This window comes from Lissotriton helveticus, chromosome 2_1 (assembly GCF_964261635.1).
Source record: "Lissotriton helveticus chromosome 2_1, aLisHel1.1, whole genome shotgun sequence".
Classification (NCBI taxonomy): domain Eukaryota; kingdom Metazoa; phylum Chordata; class Amphibia; order Caudata; family Salamandridae; genus Lissotriton; species Lissotriton helveticus.
The window spans coordinates 936,696,074-936,713,336 of NC_136059.1; the positions used below are offsets into that span (position 1 = coordinate 936,696,074).

Here is a 17,263-nt window from a genome sequence, read left to right on the forward strand (position 1 = left end):
ATGTGTACAGATAATACAGGTACAAGTCTGGGGAGTCACAACCCCCTGGTTGTATGGTAGTGTTCGCCTGTCCCAGCGAATTCTAGGCTGTTTTCCTACCCAAGCTAAAGTGATCATGTGGGATCTGTGTGTTTTGAAAAAGGCTCGTCAAACTAATTGGTATACTAATAAAGAGGTAAAGAAATGTAGGCAGTACTACCATTTTCATGATTGCCTGTAGCTGGGACCACTGGGTCACCTGTTCTTTGAGTTTCAAAATTACTCTATCATAATTATATTGAATAACCAGCTGTGGACCCCTGTTTACCCGAAGTATTTGACAGTATCTGTGTTCCACTCAAGAGGAAATTCCAGCGAATGCGGCGCAGTATCTAGAATCAAATAAAAGATGCTTGATTTCGACCAGTTGATGCTTAAGCCAGAATAACATTCATATTGAATGGACTCCAGAATGACCGGTGCCAGGTGCATGGCTGGGTCATGGGCATACCACACTATGTTGTCCGCATATAAAAGAATAGCTAGCGGACACAGGCAAAATTGTCATGCGGAAACAGCATACCAGTGACAAATCCTACACATCAGGGGTTCCAGGACCTGCTTGAATAATAATTGTGACAAAGGACACTCCTGTTGTGTGCCCCTGTATATATGTTGTATCTCAGATGTGTTACCATTTATCGGCACCTGCGCCAGCTGATCTGTGTACAGCAGGCGTATCCACCGCAGAAAGGCCTGGGGATCCCAATCTGATGTAGGACCGTGAACCTATAGGTCCACTCGATTGAGTCAAAGGCTTTGGCGGCGTCCGGAAGGACCGCTGCCACCTGCTTGGAGGGATCTAGCTGGTGCAGCAATGGAAGGAGAGTGTGTAAAGTGTGTGCAGTTGAACGAGTAGGGATTAAATCTGACTGGTCTGACAGCACCATGTTCGTGAGCAGCAGTTGGAGCCAGGTGACTAGTATCTTAGCCAGAATGTTTGCATATGTATTGATCTGTGATAACGATTTATATTTGCAATGTTCTGGCTGCTTATCATGCTTTAGCAATACTATACTGAGGGCCTCTCTTAGGGACAGAGACCATACCTGCTTGACATACACCTCCTCATACATTGCATGAAGTTGTGGAGCCAGTGCCTCAACATAATCCATCTATGCCCTCGCAAAGGAGTGCCGGTAAAAGTGGCACACTTCCTGCGCCGCAGTGTCGGTATAATTTGTGATTCGTTCTCTTATGTTGGCAAGCATGTTGGGGCAAGGTGCAGTGTCATATTCACACTGTAGGGTTTATATGGTGTGTTCCATAGTCTGCAACTGTGCATGTCTGGCCCTCAAGACGCCTTCATGTGTGTCTATAGACAGCCATCTGATGGTAACCTAAATTGCCTCCCACAGGGGTATCAACTTCTGCCACGGAGCCCACATTTTTCTCAAAGTATTCAAGAATTATCCTGTGCAGTCCCTCCAGGAACATGGGGTCTAGCAGGGTTGTGACATGAAACATCCATGTAGATTGCATGGGGATGAGAGTAGGGAGTGAAACTAACAGCTGCACTGGCTAATGCTCAGACAGTGTTCTTGGTATATGTCACACATTCACTGTCCAAGTGCTCACCTCCCGGGTCACCAACCAATAGTATAACCGGGACCACGAGCTGTGCACTAAAGAAGTGAAAGTGCCCCCCCCGACCTGCTGGGTTCTGCAGTCTTCACAAGGCCACAATCTTCCATTCCCTCGAGGAGAGCTTGGGCGGAGTATTTGCCTTACCAGTCAGTTGTGGCCGACCGGTCGAGTGCTGGGTCTAAATGCGTGTTGAGACCACCTACCCCCCCAGCCCCCCCCCCCCCCCCCACCCCACCCAATTAGTCTTGAAATGGGTGACCATGAATGGCACTCCCTTTTTGACCAACAAGAATACCCCCTAGAGTACGAGGTGGAGGACGAGGCCACTTGGACACCTACCCAACGAGCACCAATAACGCTCTGTGTGACTTGAGATGTCTCTTTTAGGGGTGTGGTTTGAACATGATGCATGTCTACGTATTCATGTACTTGGCTTTCATTTCTTGGGGTTGCTGAGTCCCCAGACATTCCTTGTTAAGAAAGAAATGTGCAGTGGGGCTGGAGTCATGGCAACAACACATGCTCATTTATCAAGCCATACATCTTTACAGGCAATACTCAGCATTAGCAAATAGTAGTGCATTGGTGGCAATAAAAACGGTTAACAATGAATCCTCTCCCCCCCCCCACCCCCACCCCCCAATTCCAGCATCCCAAACATGCCAAAGACATCCTGCAAACTAAAAGAAAAAGAGACAGATGTATAAACAAAACATCACAGTGCATGACAAGTGCTGCAGCACACTTTAAAAGAATGGAGGGTGTATCATCGTAGCAGCAGCTAGAGGCCAAAATTCCCCCAAGTAGTCTAGGGGGGTGGCAGGAGTAACAACAGTATATCTACTGGGTGGTAGCACATCATACATGGGTGAAGGCCCTACTTCACCAATAGTATCCTCAGATCCGTGCACACCTCCCATTCTGTTTATGTATAGGGTGGTCACCTGGCATCAAGTGAAGGTGCCTATATTTGCACCGTAGACGCCCTACTATGTGTCCACACTGTCCGAGGTGCATCAAACCTCCAGCTAGTCTTTTTTGATGTCCTAAGAAGTTTGGTGGGTCAGTTGCTCTGGTCTTCCAACTCTGACTCTGGGTGCTCAGATCGCTGCTTTGGGGGTGGCAGACCTTTTGTACGCCCCATGGTGGTCGATGTGTAATCTAGCCGGGTAACGCATTGCATATGGTATTTCTTCCTTCTGTGACATCTTTTTAACAAGGAGAAATTTCTTGAAGATGGACTGTACTGCCGCTGTAAAGTCAGAAAAGAAGGCAATGTCATTGCCTTGATATAGTATGGTCTTCTCCCGGGACAGGTAGAGAATCAGAATCTCAGTCTCAGTAATTGAGTAGCTTGGCTATAATTGGGCACGGTGGTGCAGCTACGTGTGACCTAGCCATGAGACCTATGCATCCTCTCCAGTATCGGCAGATTTGACAAGTTCTCCGATCCAAATATCTCCCTCAACATAGTTTCTACAAATTGTTCCATCTTGCTGGTGTTGGTGGGCAATGAGATACCAGTAGTAAGCCAGTTATTACGACGGAGCGCACCTCTAGGTCTTCATTCTTAGCCTGTATGACCGGTAGAACTTTTTCCATGTTCAAACATTTTGGGTTCCCGGACTGCAAGCTGCCTTTGGCTGTTGATATGTGCTGCTCCACCACTGTGAGTCGTTTCCACTGTTTGTCCAATTTAGCCAACACAAGGTGATGATGGACGGAGCGCTGAAACTTTTCAGACACTCACCCCTGGTAACAGATCTGGGTTCAATCCATCATCGTTCTTTAGCTCACTTCCCCATCACAGTTCAAACCCAGTCATATGCAAATCAGTCTTGACCTTGAAGAACTGCCAAGCCAGGTCTTCCCTGGACCGGAAACCAGCATCCTGGAACGAATTTCAGGGTAACACCCCTCATCAGCCAGGCTAGCTTGAATCAAGTGACAAAGTAAGCAAGGGACCCATGTCTATGCATACCCTGCCAACTTAGGGCGAACATAAGGCTGGGTCTGAACTGGGGTGTCTGAAAAGTTTCAGCGCTCCGTCCATCTCCTCGCATTTGTTAAAAATCCTCATGCATAATAAATTAGGCTAGTTTTCTAATACAATCACACAACATTTATTCTGCATATAATGTCAGCGCAAGAGCCGTTCTGTAGAACAGGGTAGGACAAATGTAGGTAAAAGGTAGGGCAGTTACCTAGGCCTATATTGGGGTACATTAGGGCTCATAACAATAGTTGTGGCCCTGAAACACAGGCAGATGCTGAACAGATTTAGCTTGCAGGCCCCTTTCCGCTGTCTAACATTGAACAATGGCTTGTGTTGGTTGTCAACATCTGGACCAGTCAGTGTGGTGGAGAATAGGGAATAACCTTATTGCAAGGATTGAGCAATACTTAAAGCTAGTTTTCTTTCTTTGGCTGATCATTTCACAAATTCAGTGTCTGCCTGTAATTATCTTGAAAAAAAAGTGAAAATTAAATACTGAAACTTTCATTTCTGGCACACTTCTTGGGCACTGTACCATCATCACCTTTATTCTCTGTAGTTCTGGAAGTCCTTTAACCAGACATCTATCTGCTCACATGTCATGCATCACAAATCATGGTTCTTTCACCTGAAAAGTCTTAAATGGGTCGTAGATTTTTAAAATTGCACTATGATGGTTAGGATAATAAAAATTTGCTTATTCCCTTTTTGTAATTTGAAATATCTAAACCAATCAGCTAGGGTCCTGAGTAAATCTCAACATGTTTAAAAGATCACAGCAAGGGTTATTTTTGTTTTTTGGTCGAAGCTGAATCTTTCCGTTGGCTTCCTGATTTAATCATTTACATAGACTTGTTTAAAACAACTTGCTTTATATGCCATATTCACAGTAGTTGCCTTATTCCAGCACTCCTCCTTACACCTCAGTCTATACTCAAACTGTAAGACTAAGATGATCCTTGTGGTTCCAGCTTTCAGGGTAGCTCTTCTTTCCCATTAGGAAGAAACCAAACTATTGCCTTTTTGTCAACATGTTCTAGGACCTGACTTTTCAATACTACACATTACCCAAGTGGATACTACGTCTTTTTAAGACTTATTCTACAGCACTAAGATACCTTCCTCAGATCTTTGTGGCCAGTAAATAGCTCTTTACCACAGGCTTACTCACCTACTTAGATAAGGGAAGCTCCAACAAATATTAGTAAGATGTTGGTTCAGTGACAGTAGCTCTCTACATATGATCGGGTTGCCCCACTTAAGTGAAATTTTGGAAAGATGTAATAGTGCAATAAGGAAGCTGGTTAATTCCAAAGGTGACCTCAACATCTGGTTGCTGGGCAGAAGTGTCTCACTGGCAATGTTCAAAGTCTCTTTGGGGTATACACCGACTCACCGACTGATAGACTATTGATAATGCCAAACTGATTAGTACAACTTTTGACAGTAAACTGACACTCTTTGGTGTACTACTTAAGGTACTGGAACAGAAGCACAAGCCACAGTATCTTACTGCAACTGCAGAGTTTCCCCACTGAGTTCTTGAGAAGCGATGGAGACCCAGGAGAATTTTGTTCTCTGCCAGTACTGGAGATGGGGCTCTGAGACCTAGTGCAGGATAAGGATACACATGTGTTCAGACCTGAGTAACATTATAGATGCAGGTGTACTAAACTCTAAGTGTTGTCAACTTGGCCAGGGGGTTGTCTTGTCAGGAATCCATTAATATGGATTCCAGAGCCAAGTCCTAATGGATCTAAGTGCTAATTCCACTATAACGCAGGAGTTGGACTCTAGCCAATATTTTACAGTCAGTGTGGTTTATACTTTCATTGAGTTATCACTCCCTGTCAGACTCTGAAACCAGAAATCTGGAGGGGAGGGGATGGGACGTAGAAAGGATTGAGGGGGTGGAATCGTCTCTTACCTACCAACCTAAAAGCTGGGTCTCCAGTTTTCTTGAAAAGGGTTTAAGAAATTTAGATTCCTGTAGAATAAATAATCTGATGTTGTAAGAGGTCTGCTACGAACAAAACTAGGAAGCTTCTTAAATGCCTGGTCTTTGATTAAAGATAGCCTGGATTTTTGTGATATGCTAAGAAGTTTAAAAGCTTGTGATTACCAACATGGTGTCCTGGCAGTAATTTTGCTATTCTTAATTATTTATACAAATTACGTTTTGGCAATTTCCTGCAACTTAAGTGATTGCTTGTTAAGTGAAACTCACTGGAAGTGTATTCCACAATTAACATAATGCACATCAAAAGGAGCGACGGCCTTGTCTGACCCTTCTAATTTTAGGGGTGGTGAAAGCATGACTGCAAATTACGTTCTTTAGTTTGGGTTTGAATCATTAGGCCCATAAATAGATTTATGAGAGATGGTCAGGACTTTAAAACGAATTCTTTAATCAGTTGGTAACCAATGTAGAAGGTGAATATGTTTAGATGTGATACATAATCTCTTTAAGACTACCTGTCCGATCAGGCGAAGTTATTGGAATGATCTGAGTCACTGATCTGTTAGTGCCAAGCCTGTGCAATTTTGTAGATTATGTAGTCATATGAAAGGTGGTCTTGAATGGTCAGTTTATGCCATTTAAAAAGTAAAAGGAGAGGGCCAGGGCCAGCGCCATGCCCACTCCTTGATGGCACATGAGGAATGCAAAATGCTTTTCAGGAGTCATTTTTGGGATCCAAGAGTACGGTGCAATTCATGATCTCGTTCAAGTTCATACAGAAGTATGTTGAAAGCACACGAATGCCAGTCATATGGATTGAATGTCCATTAAAGGGGTGTTGAGGTGGGGTTTGTGTGTTTTGGAATTGGATCCAATGAGTGTGGAGAGGAGGCACGGAAGCAGGAACTTTTAAGCAACACACATGTGGTCCAAGGATGCATAAAGAGAGTCTGTGGGCACTGTGGCATGTTGCATTTAGGCAATTCACCTAAAATACTATTTCAAATCTTACAATCCTTCACCAAACCCAAGGCTTGCGAAAGTCTAGAAGAACCATCTCAAAAGAGGTGTGATGAGATATCCTCCTATTTTTCAAACAAAATCGAAGTGATATATGATAAAATCCTAAAGACTGGAAATTTGATGAAGAATCTGATTCCCCTACACACTCCCAAATCTATAAATCAGGCGCTGCTTGACATCTTTCCGGATATTACTGTAACTGAGGCTGAGTCCTTGGTGTGCCAGATTAATTCAGGCTCCCCCTCTGACCTAATCCCAGCGAAAACTAGTCATCTGCTATCTAAACAACTTGGTCCCATTATACAGGCCCTAGTTAATTTATCCCTTACAGAGGGCACTGTGCCACAAGAGTGGAAGGTTGCTCAGGTGAGACCAATTCAGAAAAATCACAGTATTCCATGGTCTGAACTGTCCAACTTACGTCCCATCTCACTCCTTCCTTACTTGAGCAAACTGGTTGAAAAACATGTTAATACCCATTTGTCAAACTTTATTGAACATACGGATTGTCTGGACCCCTCTCAATCTGGGTTCATGCCGAGGCACAGCACCGAATCTGCTCTTATCTCAGTGACGAATAACATCAGAATGTTACTAGATGGGGGGCAGTCTATGGTTTTGGTGCTGTTGGACCTATCGGCGGCATTTGACACAATTTCCCATAACCTTGCTCAAGAGGTTGGATTAGGTGGGACTGAGAGGGTCAGCCATGTCATGGATGAAGAGCTTTTTGTCTGGTCGATTTCAGAGTGTAAATCTTGGTCCGTATCACTCTCTGCCTATGGAGCTGACCAAGGGGGTTCCTCAGGGCTCTTGTCTGAGCTCCACCTTGTTTAATATCTATGTTGCCCCTTTGGCCAGTCTTCTAAGGACTTTTGGGTTTATCCCAGTTTCACACGCAGACAACACACAGCTCCTTTTTCCATTCAGCAAAGTAACAACGGCAGTCCAACAGACCTTTTCTGTTGGAATGCGAGCTGTGTCTCAATGGATGGCAAATAACTTCCTGCAATGTAACGTGGGAAAACAGAAGTTATGTTGTTTGGTGATGCCCCCCTTTTGTGGACCCCAGACTGGTGGCCTCTAGATCTGGGCCCCAATCCCGTCCCTAGATCTGTGGTAAAAAATGTAGGTATCCAATTAGATCAAGCCCTCACTTTAAAACAACAAGTGGCACAGACAGCAGGCTCATGCTTCCAAATAATTGGAATGCTCCGGAAAGTCTTTCCTTTACTCCCAGACTCTACCTGGAAAACATTAGTCCAGGCATTAGTCCTTAGCCGCCTGGACTATTGTAATGGGCTGCTGATCTCAGCCAATGATTCCCTGCTGAGCAGACTCCAAGTGGTCCAGAACACTGCAGCCAGACTGGTCCAGAATGCACCGCCTAGGACCCCATCGAGTCCCCTATTGATGAAACTCCACTGGCTGCCCATCCACCAGCGGATTAGGGTCAAGATCTGTTGCATCATACATAAAGCCTTACACGATCTAGGCCCATCCTATCTGGCCGACAAATTTGTTTCCTACACTCCTCTGCGTGTTCTGCGCTCCTGCAGCAAAAACCTTCTTGAAATACCCATTATCAAGAAGGCCAGAATGGGAGGGAAGGCTCTTTCCTATCTTGGCCCCCACTTATGGAACAAACTACCTGACTCCCTCAGACATTGCACAGAACATCTGGCGTTTAGGAAAATGCTAAAAACGTTTCTGTTCCGTGTTTGCTAGGCCATCTCTATTCAATCTTCCTTAGTTTCCACGTAAGCGCAGAGATACTCCTCCGGGAGTCGATTCCAGCGCTATATAAACCCAACACAGATACAAATGCCACTGGAATTATCCAATGCTGTGTCGTTTTCTGTATAATTATGTTGCTTAATCTGCAGATTTTACATAAAAAAAATTGTTTCTACTTTAAATCGATCAAAAGTTACTAAAAAACAGCAAAACCTGTTGGAGTGCCAAGCCCTTGTCAAAGGTTGACTGTTCACCTTTCAGTTGCTTATTGCTGTAATTGGGCGTAAAACTGGTGCTAATGGGTTGTAATCTTTTCTTAGAAGGTGTTTACATGTCAAAATAAGTAATAATAAAAAAGTGCCACTTCACACAGCATAATTTGCTTTTTCATACTGTATAATTCTGCCGCTTAATTAGGTCCTTCTCGTTGCATAATTTCCGTGGCTCTGCGTTAAAGATTGTATATGTGACCGATACAACTGGTACGCACAGACTGAGAGTTCCCCTTGTTTGCAAATGGGATAATCAGTGAAAATGGTTGGTTATACCATAAGTAACATATTGGTTAAGGCTACTTAAATATGTTAATTGGGCAGTTTTGATGATCTGGGGGTGTTTGGCTTGTAACCATAACACCCTGTTAAAAGAGTATATTTATATGTATATTCGATGGGATTTTTGTCTACTGTATTTGGTCACTAGCTACAATTACTTATTTAGGTCTTCTACATCATTTCTGTACTAAATCCAGTTTTCAGCTGCATTGACACGTCCTCGTAAAGCACTGGACAAACTGTGATGAAGACAAATATGGCAGTATGCCTGCTTTTTCTTTGTTTACATTTCCTCTTGCCACTTATATTTTTTAAAGACTTGACTGTATGAAATGTAGTTACAGCCATCAAGAAAGTGGTAATGTTAAGTCTTGCTTCCAGTAAATTGGGGATAGCTGCACTTGGATAGCGGGCATTCACTTCGCAGCAAGCTCTTCCAAAACATTTGTTGTTCGAGATCTTACATTTTTGACTTTTGATATAAAAAAAAATGCCTTTATTTTGTTTTTTCAATTTAAAAATAAAATAAATATATGTTGTGATGGTTGCATTTGTGTAGTGGTGGGGAAAGTCCCTAATGATAACATGCTAATATGTTTTTGTTACTCCTGAACTCCAATTTTTTTTAAATTTTGTTCTTGAAGCTTCTATGCAGACTTTGGACCGCTCAATTTGGCAATGCTCTACAGATATTGTCGCAAACTGAATAAGAAGTTAAAGGTAAGCACATTCAGTGTTTTTGATCTTCAGTAGTATTGTCTTTTTCTATTTGCTAAAAAAAGTTAGTTTTCTTTAAGTTATTTTGTGAACATTACATGTCCAAAGTGGTACATTTATGGTATAAATGTTTAGCTCAGTTTGTTACAGATGTTCCATGCAAATTCCATCTCACTTAGTTTCTTAGCACATGTGCACACATTAGCAGTTCCGATTTGTAACATGAAAATGAGCTTGATTTTCTTACATCGACTGCTGTTTATTTTTTAAATTGAACTTGGACTGAACTGGCGTCTTGTTAGCTCTGCCTACTTCATTAATGCATTTTTCCTTATGTGACTGGATTTCCTTATCACGTCCACTTGCAGTATAAATGATTTGTGTAGATGTTTCAAGGATTCATCTTTCCTGACATGCAGCGTTGAACTTCTACTGCTGGAAAAATTGGTTCCCTGGAGATTCCCCTTAATGGTGTGTGTGTGTGTGTGTGTGTGTGTGTGTGTGTGTGTGTGTGTGTGAGATGTAGAGAGAGAGGGGTGTCGAGAGAGGGGTGTCGAGAGAGAGGTGTAGAGAGAGAATATATATATATATGTGTGTGTGTGTATATATATGTGTGTGTGTGTATATATATATATATATATATATATATATATATATATATATATATATATATATATATATATATGTGTGTGTGTGTATATATATATATGTGTGTATATATATATATATATATATATATATATATATATATATATTCACTGAAAAAACCATAGGTTATAGACCATATATAGTTAGGAATTCGCATTTACAAAACCTTATTTTACTCACACAAAACCATTGAAATTCCATATATAGTTGGTTGCACTAACTATATATCGCGCACCCGCAATCCACTGCTGCTGATGTCACATATTACATCATTCATGACATGGTCAGTGACATCACTGATGACATCTCAAATGACATCACTGATGACATCTCAAATGACATCACTGATGACATCACTGATGACATCTCATTTGACATTACTGATCACATCACTGATGATATCATTCATGTGATAATACAATGAACCTCTTCAGACTCTAATATAACCTTAGATACAATCAGTGTAAACAGACACTCACAGACTGTCACTCATCCATGGAGTTACTCACACACCTAGTCAGTCATGCAAAGAATCAATCACACCTCCATTTCCTCAACTATACAGTTATTCAAACTTTACTTATTCAAACATATACTAACACATATTTACTCTCTTATACAATCCCTGTTACAAGTTCACAATGATCCATACAGCCACTCACACATTCACTGGCTCTTATGCACAGTTATTTATATATGTCAACTCTCACATGTACTGTGTTTTACATATGTACTTACTTTGACATGTAGCACTGAGATATCCATTCACTCACCAATACACTCATGCACACAGTCAACCGCCCATACAGCTGTTTCCACATGCACTTTTGAAACCATACATCTAGTGAATCAACTGCTCACACATCTATGCACAGAGTCATACACCTCCCAGCCACCCACACACACTCAGTCTCCCATACAAATACTTGGGCAACCAATCAATAACCCATATAGTTACTCATATAGCTACTTATCAACACATGCAACAGTTTACAGAACAACAGACATAATGATGCACAAATTAAGACAGTTTAGTCACTAACCCATGCACTCAGTGAGACACATTTAATCACTCACTCATACAGTCAGTCATGCACCTACTAAATCCTTCATCCAGACACTTATACATCCACTCATTCTTCAATATGTAAGACATATTTTAACTTTACAGAAACATACAGTCACTGGATGTTGTCATCAGTGATGTCATCAGTGATGTCATTTGAGATGTCATCAGTGATGTCATCAGTGATGTCACTGACCATGTCATGAATGATGTAATATGTGACATCATCAGCAGTGGATTGCGGGTGCGCGATATATAGTTAGTGCAACTAACTATATATGGAATTTCAATGGTTTTGTGTGAGTAAAATAAGGTTTTGTAAATGCGAATTCCTAACTATATATGGTCTATAACCTATGGTTTTTTCAGTGAATTTTCAAGGTTTTGTAAATGCTAATTCCTAACTATATATGGTCTATAACCTATGGTTTTTTCAGTGAATTTTCAAGGTTTTGTAAATGCTAATTCCTAACTATATATGGTCTATAACCTATGGTTTTTTCAGTGAATATATATATATACATACATATATAAACATATATCATCTGTATATCTATATAAATACAAACATAAATGCATGCATACATATACTTATATGCATACAGATGCATGTTATTTACATGAAAGTTGAAAAAACACTAATAAAAGCAAAGCTAAAAAGCCACCTCATTACAAACAGAATGGCTTTAACTTAAACGAGGGCGAGATCTATTGCATTTTCAATGCTTGTTTACTTTGGTTCCATCAAGAAGGCATTCAGATGTGTCACACATTTGCCATAAATTCTGAATGTTCGCACTCTAGTTGCACATTAGATCACTGTAGTAAAGCTACTGCTCACCAGGGACGTCTGCTGCTGGTATTCAAAGTGCATGTTTCAGTCTGCATGTCAGAATTTTTTTAATGAAATTGAAGAGGGTTTGAGAAGTCACTCAAAATGTGCCCTAATTTTTCTTTCTGCAGCACTAATCATACTTTCTATGGCAAAATATACCCCCTCATGTTGTTTCTTTTTAAATTAAATGTTTTAAGAGTTACCACTTTATTCCAATCAAGATGGCTTCAGGTGTGCCATACCTTTGTAATAAGTAGGACTGTTAGCGCTCTAGTTGTTCTTTAGAACACTCTAGGAGGCTGCAGTAGAACACAAAGGAATCAACTGACAGTCTCTGTCCTTGTTGGATGTACATGTTTTACTGAGAATGTCAGACTTCATTTTCACATGACTGAGAAAGATAATGTGAATTTACAGAAAATATGCTTTCAGTTTAGCTTATAGATCCCCTTCCAAACCACTGTGGGAAAATCATGAGATATTAGTTTTCTTTCAAACACTATTCATGATATCACAGCAGAAGGTTTTTTCACATGGTAAAATCACCTTAGAACCCACCACAATTCCTAAAACGAGTATGGTACCATCAACAAATGATTTATAATGTAACTAAAGTCCTAAAACCCTCTATTAACTACAATGCTTTTTAATGAGGTGCTATCATGTATATTGGTCCCAAGATGGCTGCCAACACTTCTTGGATGAAGTGCTGACAGCCAATCAGATCAGATGTGTGGTTAGGCTCCGCCCAGATATGTATCTTTTTTTTAACCTAAATTACTCAAAATCCACTGGAGCACATATATTGAGACCTAGCAAAGGCACATCGGGCTAACAGTCCCTACAATTTTGCCAAGTTTCGTGCAAATCCATTCAGCCGTTCGAGCTAAAAGTGAGGCCAACCGCCCTATGGAAATTAACATGGGAAAAACACGTTTTGGGACCCCCCTTTTTTCTCGGCCCCCCCTTGATGAAACCCCCCCAAATTGTCAGGGGCTGCTCAGAAACAAAATGTTCCATTTTCCTGAAAATTTCAGCCAATTCCGTCCACAAACGCCAAAGTTATTAGACATAGAATTTTCAAAAATCCCATAGAGAAAAAATCCTAACTATATATACCTACTGGCGACCGCCAGTAGGTAATATGTGTCTGTGTGTGTGTGTATATATATATATATATATATATATATAATTTATTTTTTCCTTCGAACACCAGCCCGCTGCACTCATGAACGGGTGCACGTCCGACGGGGGTGTTCCCGTCTACACATGAAGCTCCCAAATCCACCAGGCACTCGTACCTGAAACAGACAACAGCACTCACGGGGAGAGTTTCCGAGCAAGTTTATTCAAAAACTCGGGCACACAGACTCGTTTTGGCACTCAGCCTTTGTCAATTGTTGCACGAAAACGCGACTGTTACCATTCTTTATTGATCTGTACACAAGCAATCGTAGTTGCGGATGCATGATAATAGAAAGAGGACAGGATAAACATCTCCCAAAATGTCCGCCATTACTAAATACTAAGGTTTCAGCACAGTCTGTCAATACATGAAAAACGTAATGTGCCCATAACACTGCAGATGTACAAAACCGGCATTGATTATACATAACATTATTGTACCCTAGATAAGGTTGTCTAATAATGTTTGTAACTTATTACGCCCTGGATGGGCCTTGAATACGTATACAGAAACTCAGACGTTTAGAGTCCCGCTACATTATAGCCCTTCAAAGTAAGAATCCATTGGGTTTGAATAGTAGTGAGGAACTTGCGGTACATCTGGGGTAATCTTAAGGAATTTATTTACTGTATTGAAATTTTGATTGCTTTGATGAAATCTTTTATTGAAAATTCCAATTCTTTGATGAAATTTGATGTGAACTTTATTGAACAGTTATGTGTTGCATTCTGTGTTCCGGGTATATGTATGGATTCAAGGCCCATCCAGGGCGTAATACGTTAAAAACCTTATTAGACAACCTTATCTAGGGGACTAGAAAGACTGGCTTGTCCATGAGATACATTGTTTAGAACCAGAAGTCTTTGGCTGACAAGATGATGCACCAGGATCAGCACAGTCTTGCAAGCAAAATCTACATTTGGCTTAACAACCAGTATAAATGCTCACCAGCAAAAGCTCCCAGTTGGCGTGTAGTTGATCGACATCACTGGTGTTAAATTCTTTTTAGGTCTCGCCTAGCGATGCAGCGCCATGCACTGCTTGCGTAAGCAAAACACACAAGATGATGGACGGAATGTTGCACAATGGCTAAACATTCACCCCCAGTCACAGATCTGGGTTTAATCCATCGTTATTTTGCTCGCCAAACCACCCCAGTTCAGACCTGGCCATATAGCAAATCAGTCTTGACCCTGTGCCTCATGGGAACAGTCCAGACCGAACTGCCAAGCCATGTCTTCCCTGGACCGGAATCAAGCATCCTAGGACCGGTTTCTGGCTATCAGCCGTCTTCAGCCAGGATAGCTTGACTCCAGTGGCGTAGTGAGCACGGGACCCACGTCTGGGCATACCCTTCCCACATAGGGTGAACAGCAAAACACACAAGATGATGGACGGAATGTTGCACAATGGCTATACATTCACCCCCAGTCACAGATCTGGGTTTAATCCATCGTTATTTTGCTCACCAAGCCACCCCAGTTCAGACATGGCCATATGCAAATCAGTCTTGACCCTGTGCCTCATGGGAACAGTCCAGACCGAACTGCCAAGCCATGTCTTCCCTGGACCGGAATCACGCATCCTAGGACCGGTTTCTGGCTATCATCCGTCTTCAGCCAGGATAGCTTGACTCCAGTGGCGTAGTGAGCACGGGACCCACGTCTGGGCATACCCTTCCCACATAGGGTGAACAGCAAAACACACAAGATGATGGACGGAATGTTGCACAATGGCTAAACATTCACCCCCAGTCACAGATCTGGGTTTAATCCATCGTTATTTTGCTCACCAAGCCACCCCAGTTCAGACATGGCCATATGCAAATCAGTCTTGACCCTGTGCCTCATGGGAACAGTCCAGACCGAACTGCCAAGCCATGTCTTCCCTGGACCGGAATCAAGCATCCTAGGACCGGTTTCTGGCTATCAGCCGTCTTCAGCCAGGATAGCTTGACTCCAGTGGTGTAGTGAGCACGGGACCCACCCAGCGAAGTGGGACAGGAGAGGTGCACAAGCTTCTAAATACATTGGAGACAATGACTGTGACACCGCGCTTTTGGAGACATGGGCTGTGAACGCGCGCGTCTCTTCTCGCGCTCCCCATGGCTTTTACTTTCGCAAGCGAGGGCGTGTACAGCAGCGTAGTTTGTTCCTATTAGTGCTATCTAGCATGATAATATACACGTGGGTGTGTTATGTGCTAATTAACATGCCGTGAACGTCTTCTTTTCTTATGCGTTAGTGTCCTATTAATGAAAACATTCTTTACGAGCGAGTGTGCACGATCACTGCATGGCGTGCTTTCGTGTTCCCTCTCGCTCGCTCCCTTCCTGTCTCCATCAGGCCCATGGCTCGCTTTCACTTTCCCTCGCTGCGGCCTTTCAGCACAAGATGTGCACGTGTTTGCTGTGCGGGCACGGCGCTTCGGCGCGCTTTGACTTTCTTTATGGCGTTTCAGGCGGTTGTAGGTCTGGCGGCCTCTTTTCCGGTCTACCCCTGAAACAAGCTGCCACCGAAGTGAAGATCCAAGCCGCTGCCAGTGAAGTGAAGATGGTGGACGAGGAGATGGAGGGTCCGCAGAGGAACTGGGAGGGCTCGCTGGTGCTCATGGGGGGAATGGGTGGCGGGGGCCTCTTGCATAGTCCGCATCCTAAAGTCGGACTTGGGTTACGGCTTAAATGTGCGCGGGCAGGTGAGCGAGGGCGGCCAGCTGCGGAGCATTGGAGGAGAGCTGTACATGCCATTCCAGCAGCGGCGGTCAGCGCTGGGTGCCGGGACGCAGAGATGGCTTCCAATGGGGTGCTCCCCTTCATCAGAGGCGTTGATCTGAGCGGTAACGACTTTGAGGTGACGATGGCAACTAACTGCTTCGCCTTGTTAGCACAACCGGCATGTTGTGTTTGGGGTGCAGGAAATGTATGGAGGGTGAGGCCCGAACTATTTCCTGGCTTGCATTGCAGAACATTTGTGAAATACGTAGTAGTCAACTTTTGTAATGGCCATGATACGAATAGGTAAATGTCCCTCGTGTTCGATTTCACATGAACGTTTGGTCAGAAAAGTGAGGTCAGTTGGTCTGGCTTCATTGCAATCAGCTCGAGTGCACATCTTTTCTACCAGTCTCCCTCATGTACCCTTTCCCCTCTACTGCTCTTGTGTTGCTATTGCCTTCCCTGAATAAATCTCCACCACTCTCGTTTGCTTATCCCCCCACTCCCTCATTGTTTTTTATCATGTGTAGTTCCTCCTCAGTTCCACGCTGTGCACACTCATACTTTTGCTCCCCAACCCACCTGAGCCCTCCATCTTCCTTCCCGCCCGCATTTTCAGTGTCGCTTCTCCAACCTCGTCCTCAGTGTTAACAAATAACCCCACAATGGCCTCTTGTTGCTTGCTCTCCATGTTGCTTGGTTCCCCGCCCCCCTTTGTGTTTCTTCCCACTCCCCTCTGTTATGTCACCCCACCCAGGCTATCTTTTTTTTATTTCTTTTGGTTTACTCAACAAACGGCAAACAAAATGCAACAAAACAAAATCTTTTTGTTGGCATTCGCATTTGTGCTCCTACAGAATAACAGGACCCCGTAATCCCAGCCCTTGCTATCCGGCCTGCCTCTCCCGCTACCCAAGATCTTGCCAAAACCTTTGGAGAGGGCCAGACTTTAAAAGTTTGTTTAGGGGGCTCAGGACAAAACATGTTGAAGACCTCCGCTCTAGAGACAGTGAGGGCCTACTCTTTAACTTTCCTCTACCCATGGGTGTCAGCTGGGGCAAAAAAAACACAATTTTACGTATTATCAGAATGGGGAGTTCACAATGAAATCTACATGCTGCTATGAAAAACTCCACCGTTCTAGACAGACCGGTCGGCAGGAGTAAATGAGGGCGGATTACTGCCAAGGCGGGCCGTGTAAG

General features: G+C 43.0%; 1 protein-coding gene across 11 annotated transcripts in view; it reads left to right on the forward strand.

Moving 5' to 3' along the window:
* Window positions 1-17,263, forward strand: part of CDC14B (cell division cycle 14B) — a 640,126-nt gene that overhangs the window by 194,723 nt on the left and 428,140 nt on the right. For all 11 annotated transcript variants that reach the window (XM_078675678.1, XM_078675670.1, XM_078675671.1 and 8 more), the window contains exon 3: window positions 9,541-9,616. In XM_078675678.1, coding sequence (XP_078531804.1) covers window positions 9,541-9,616 — 76 coding nt within the window. The remainder of the gene's footprint in view (window positions 1-9,540; window positions 9,617-17,263) is intronic.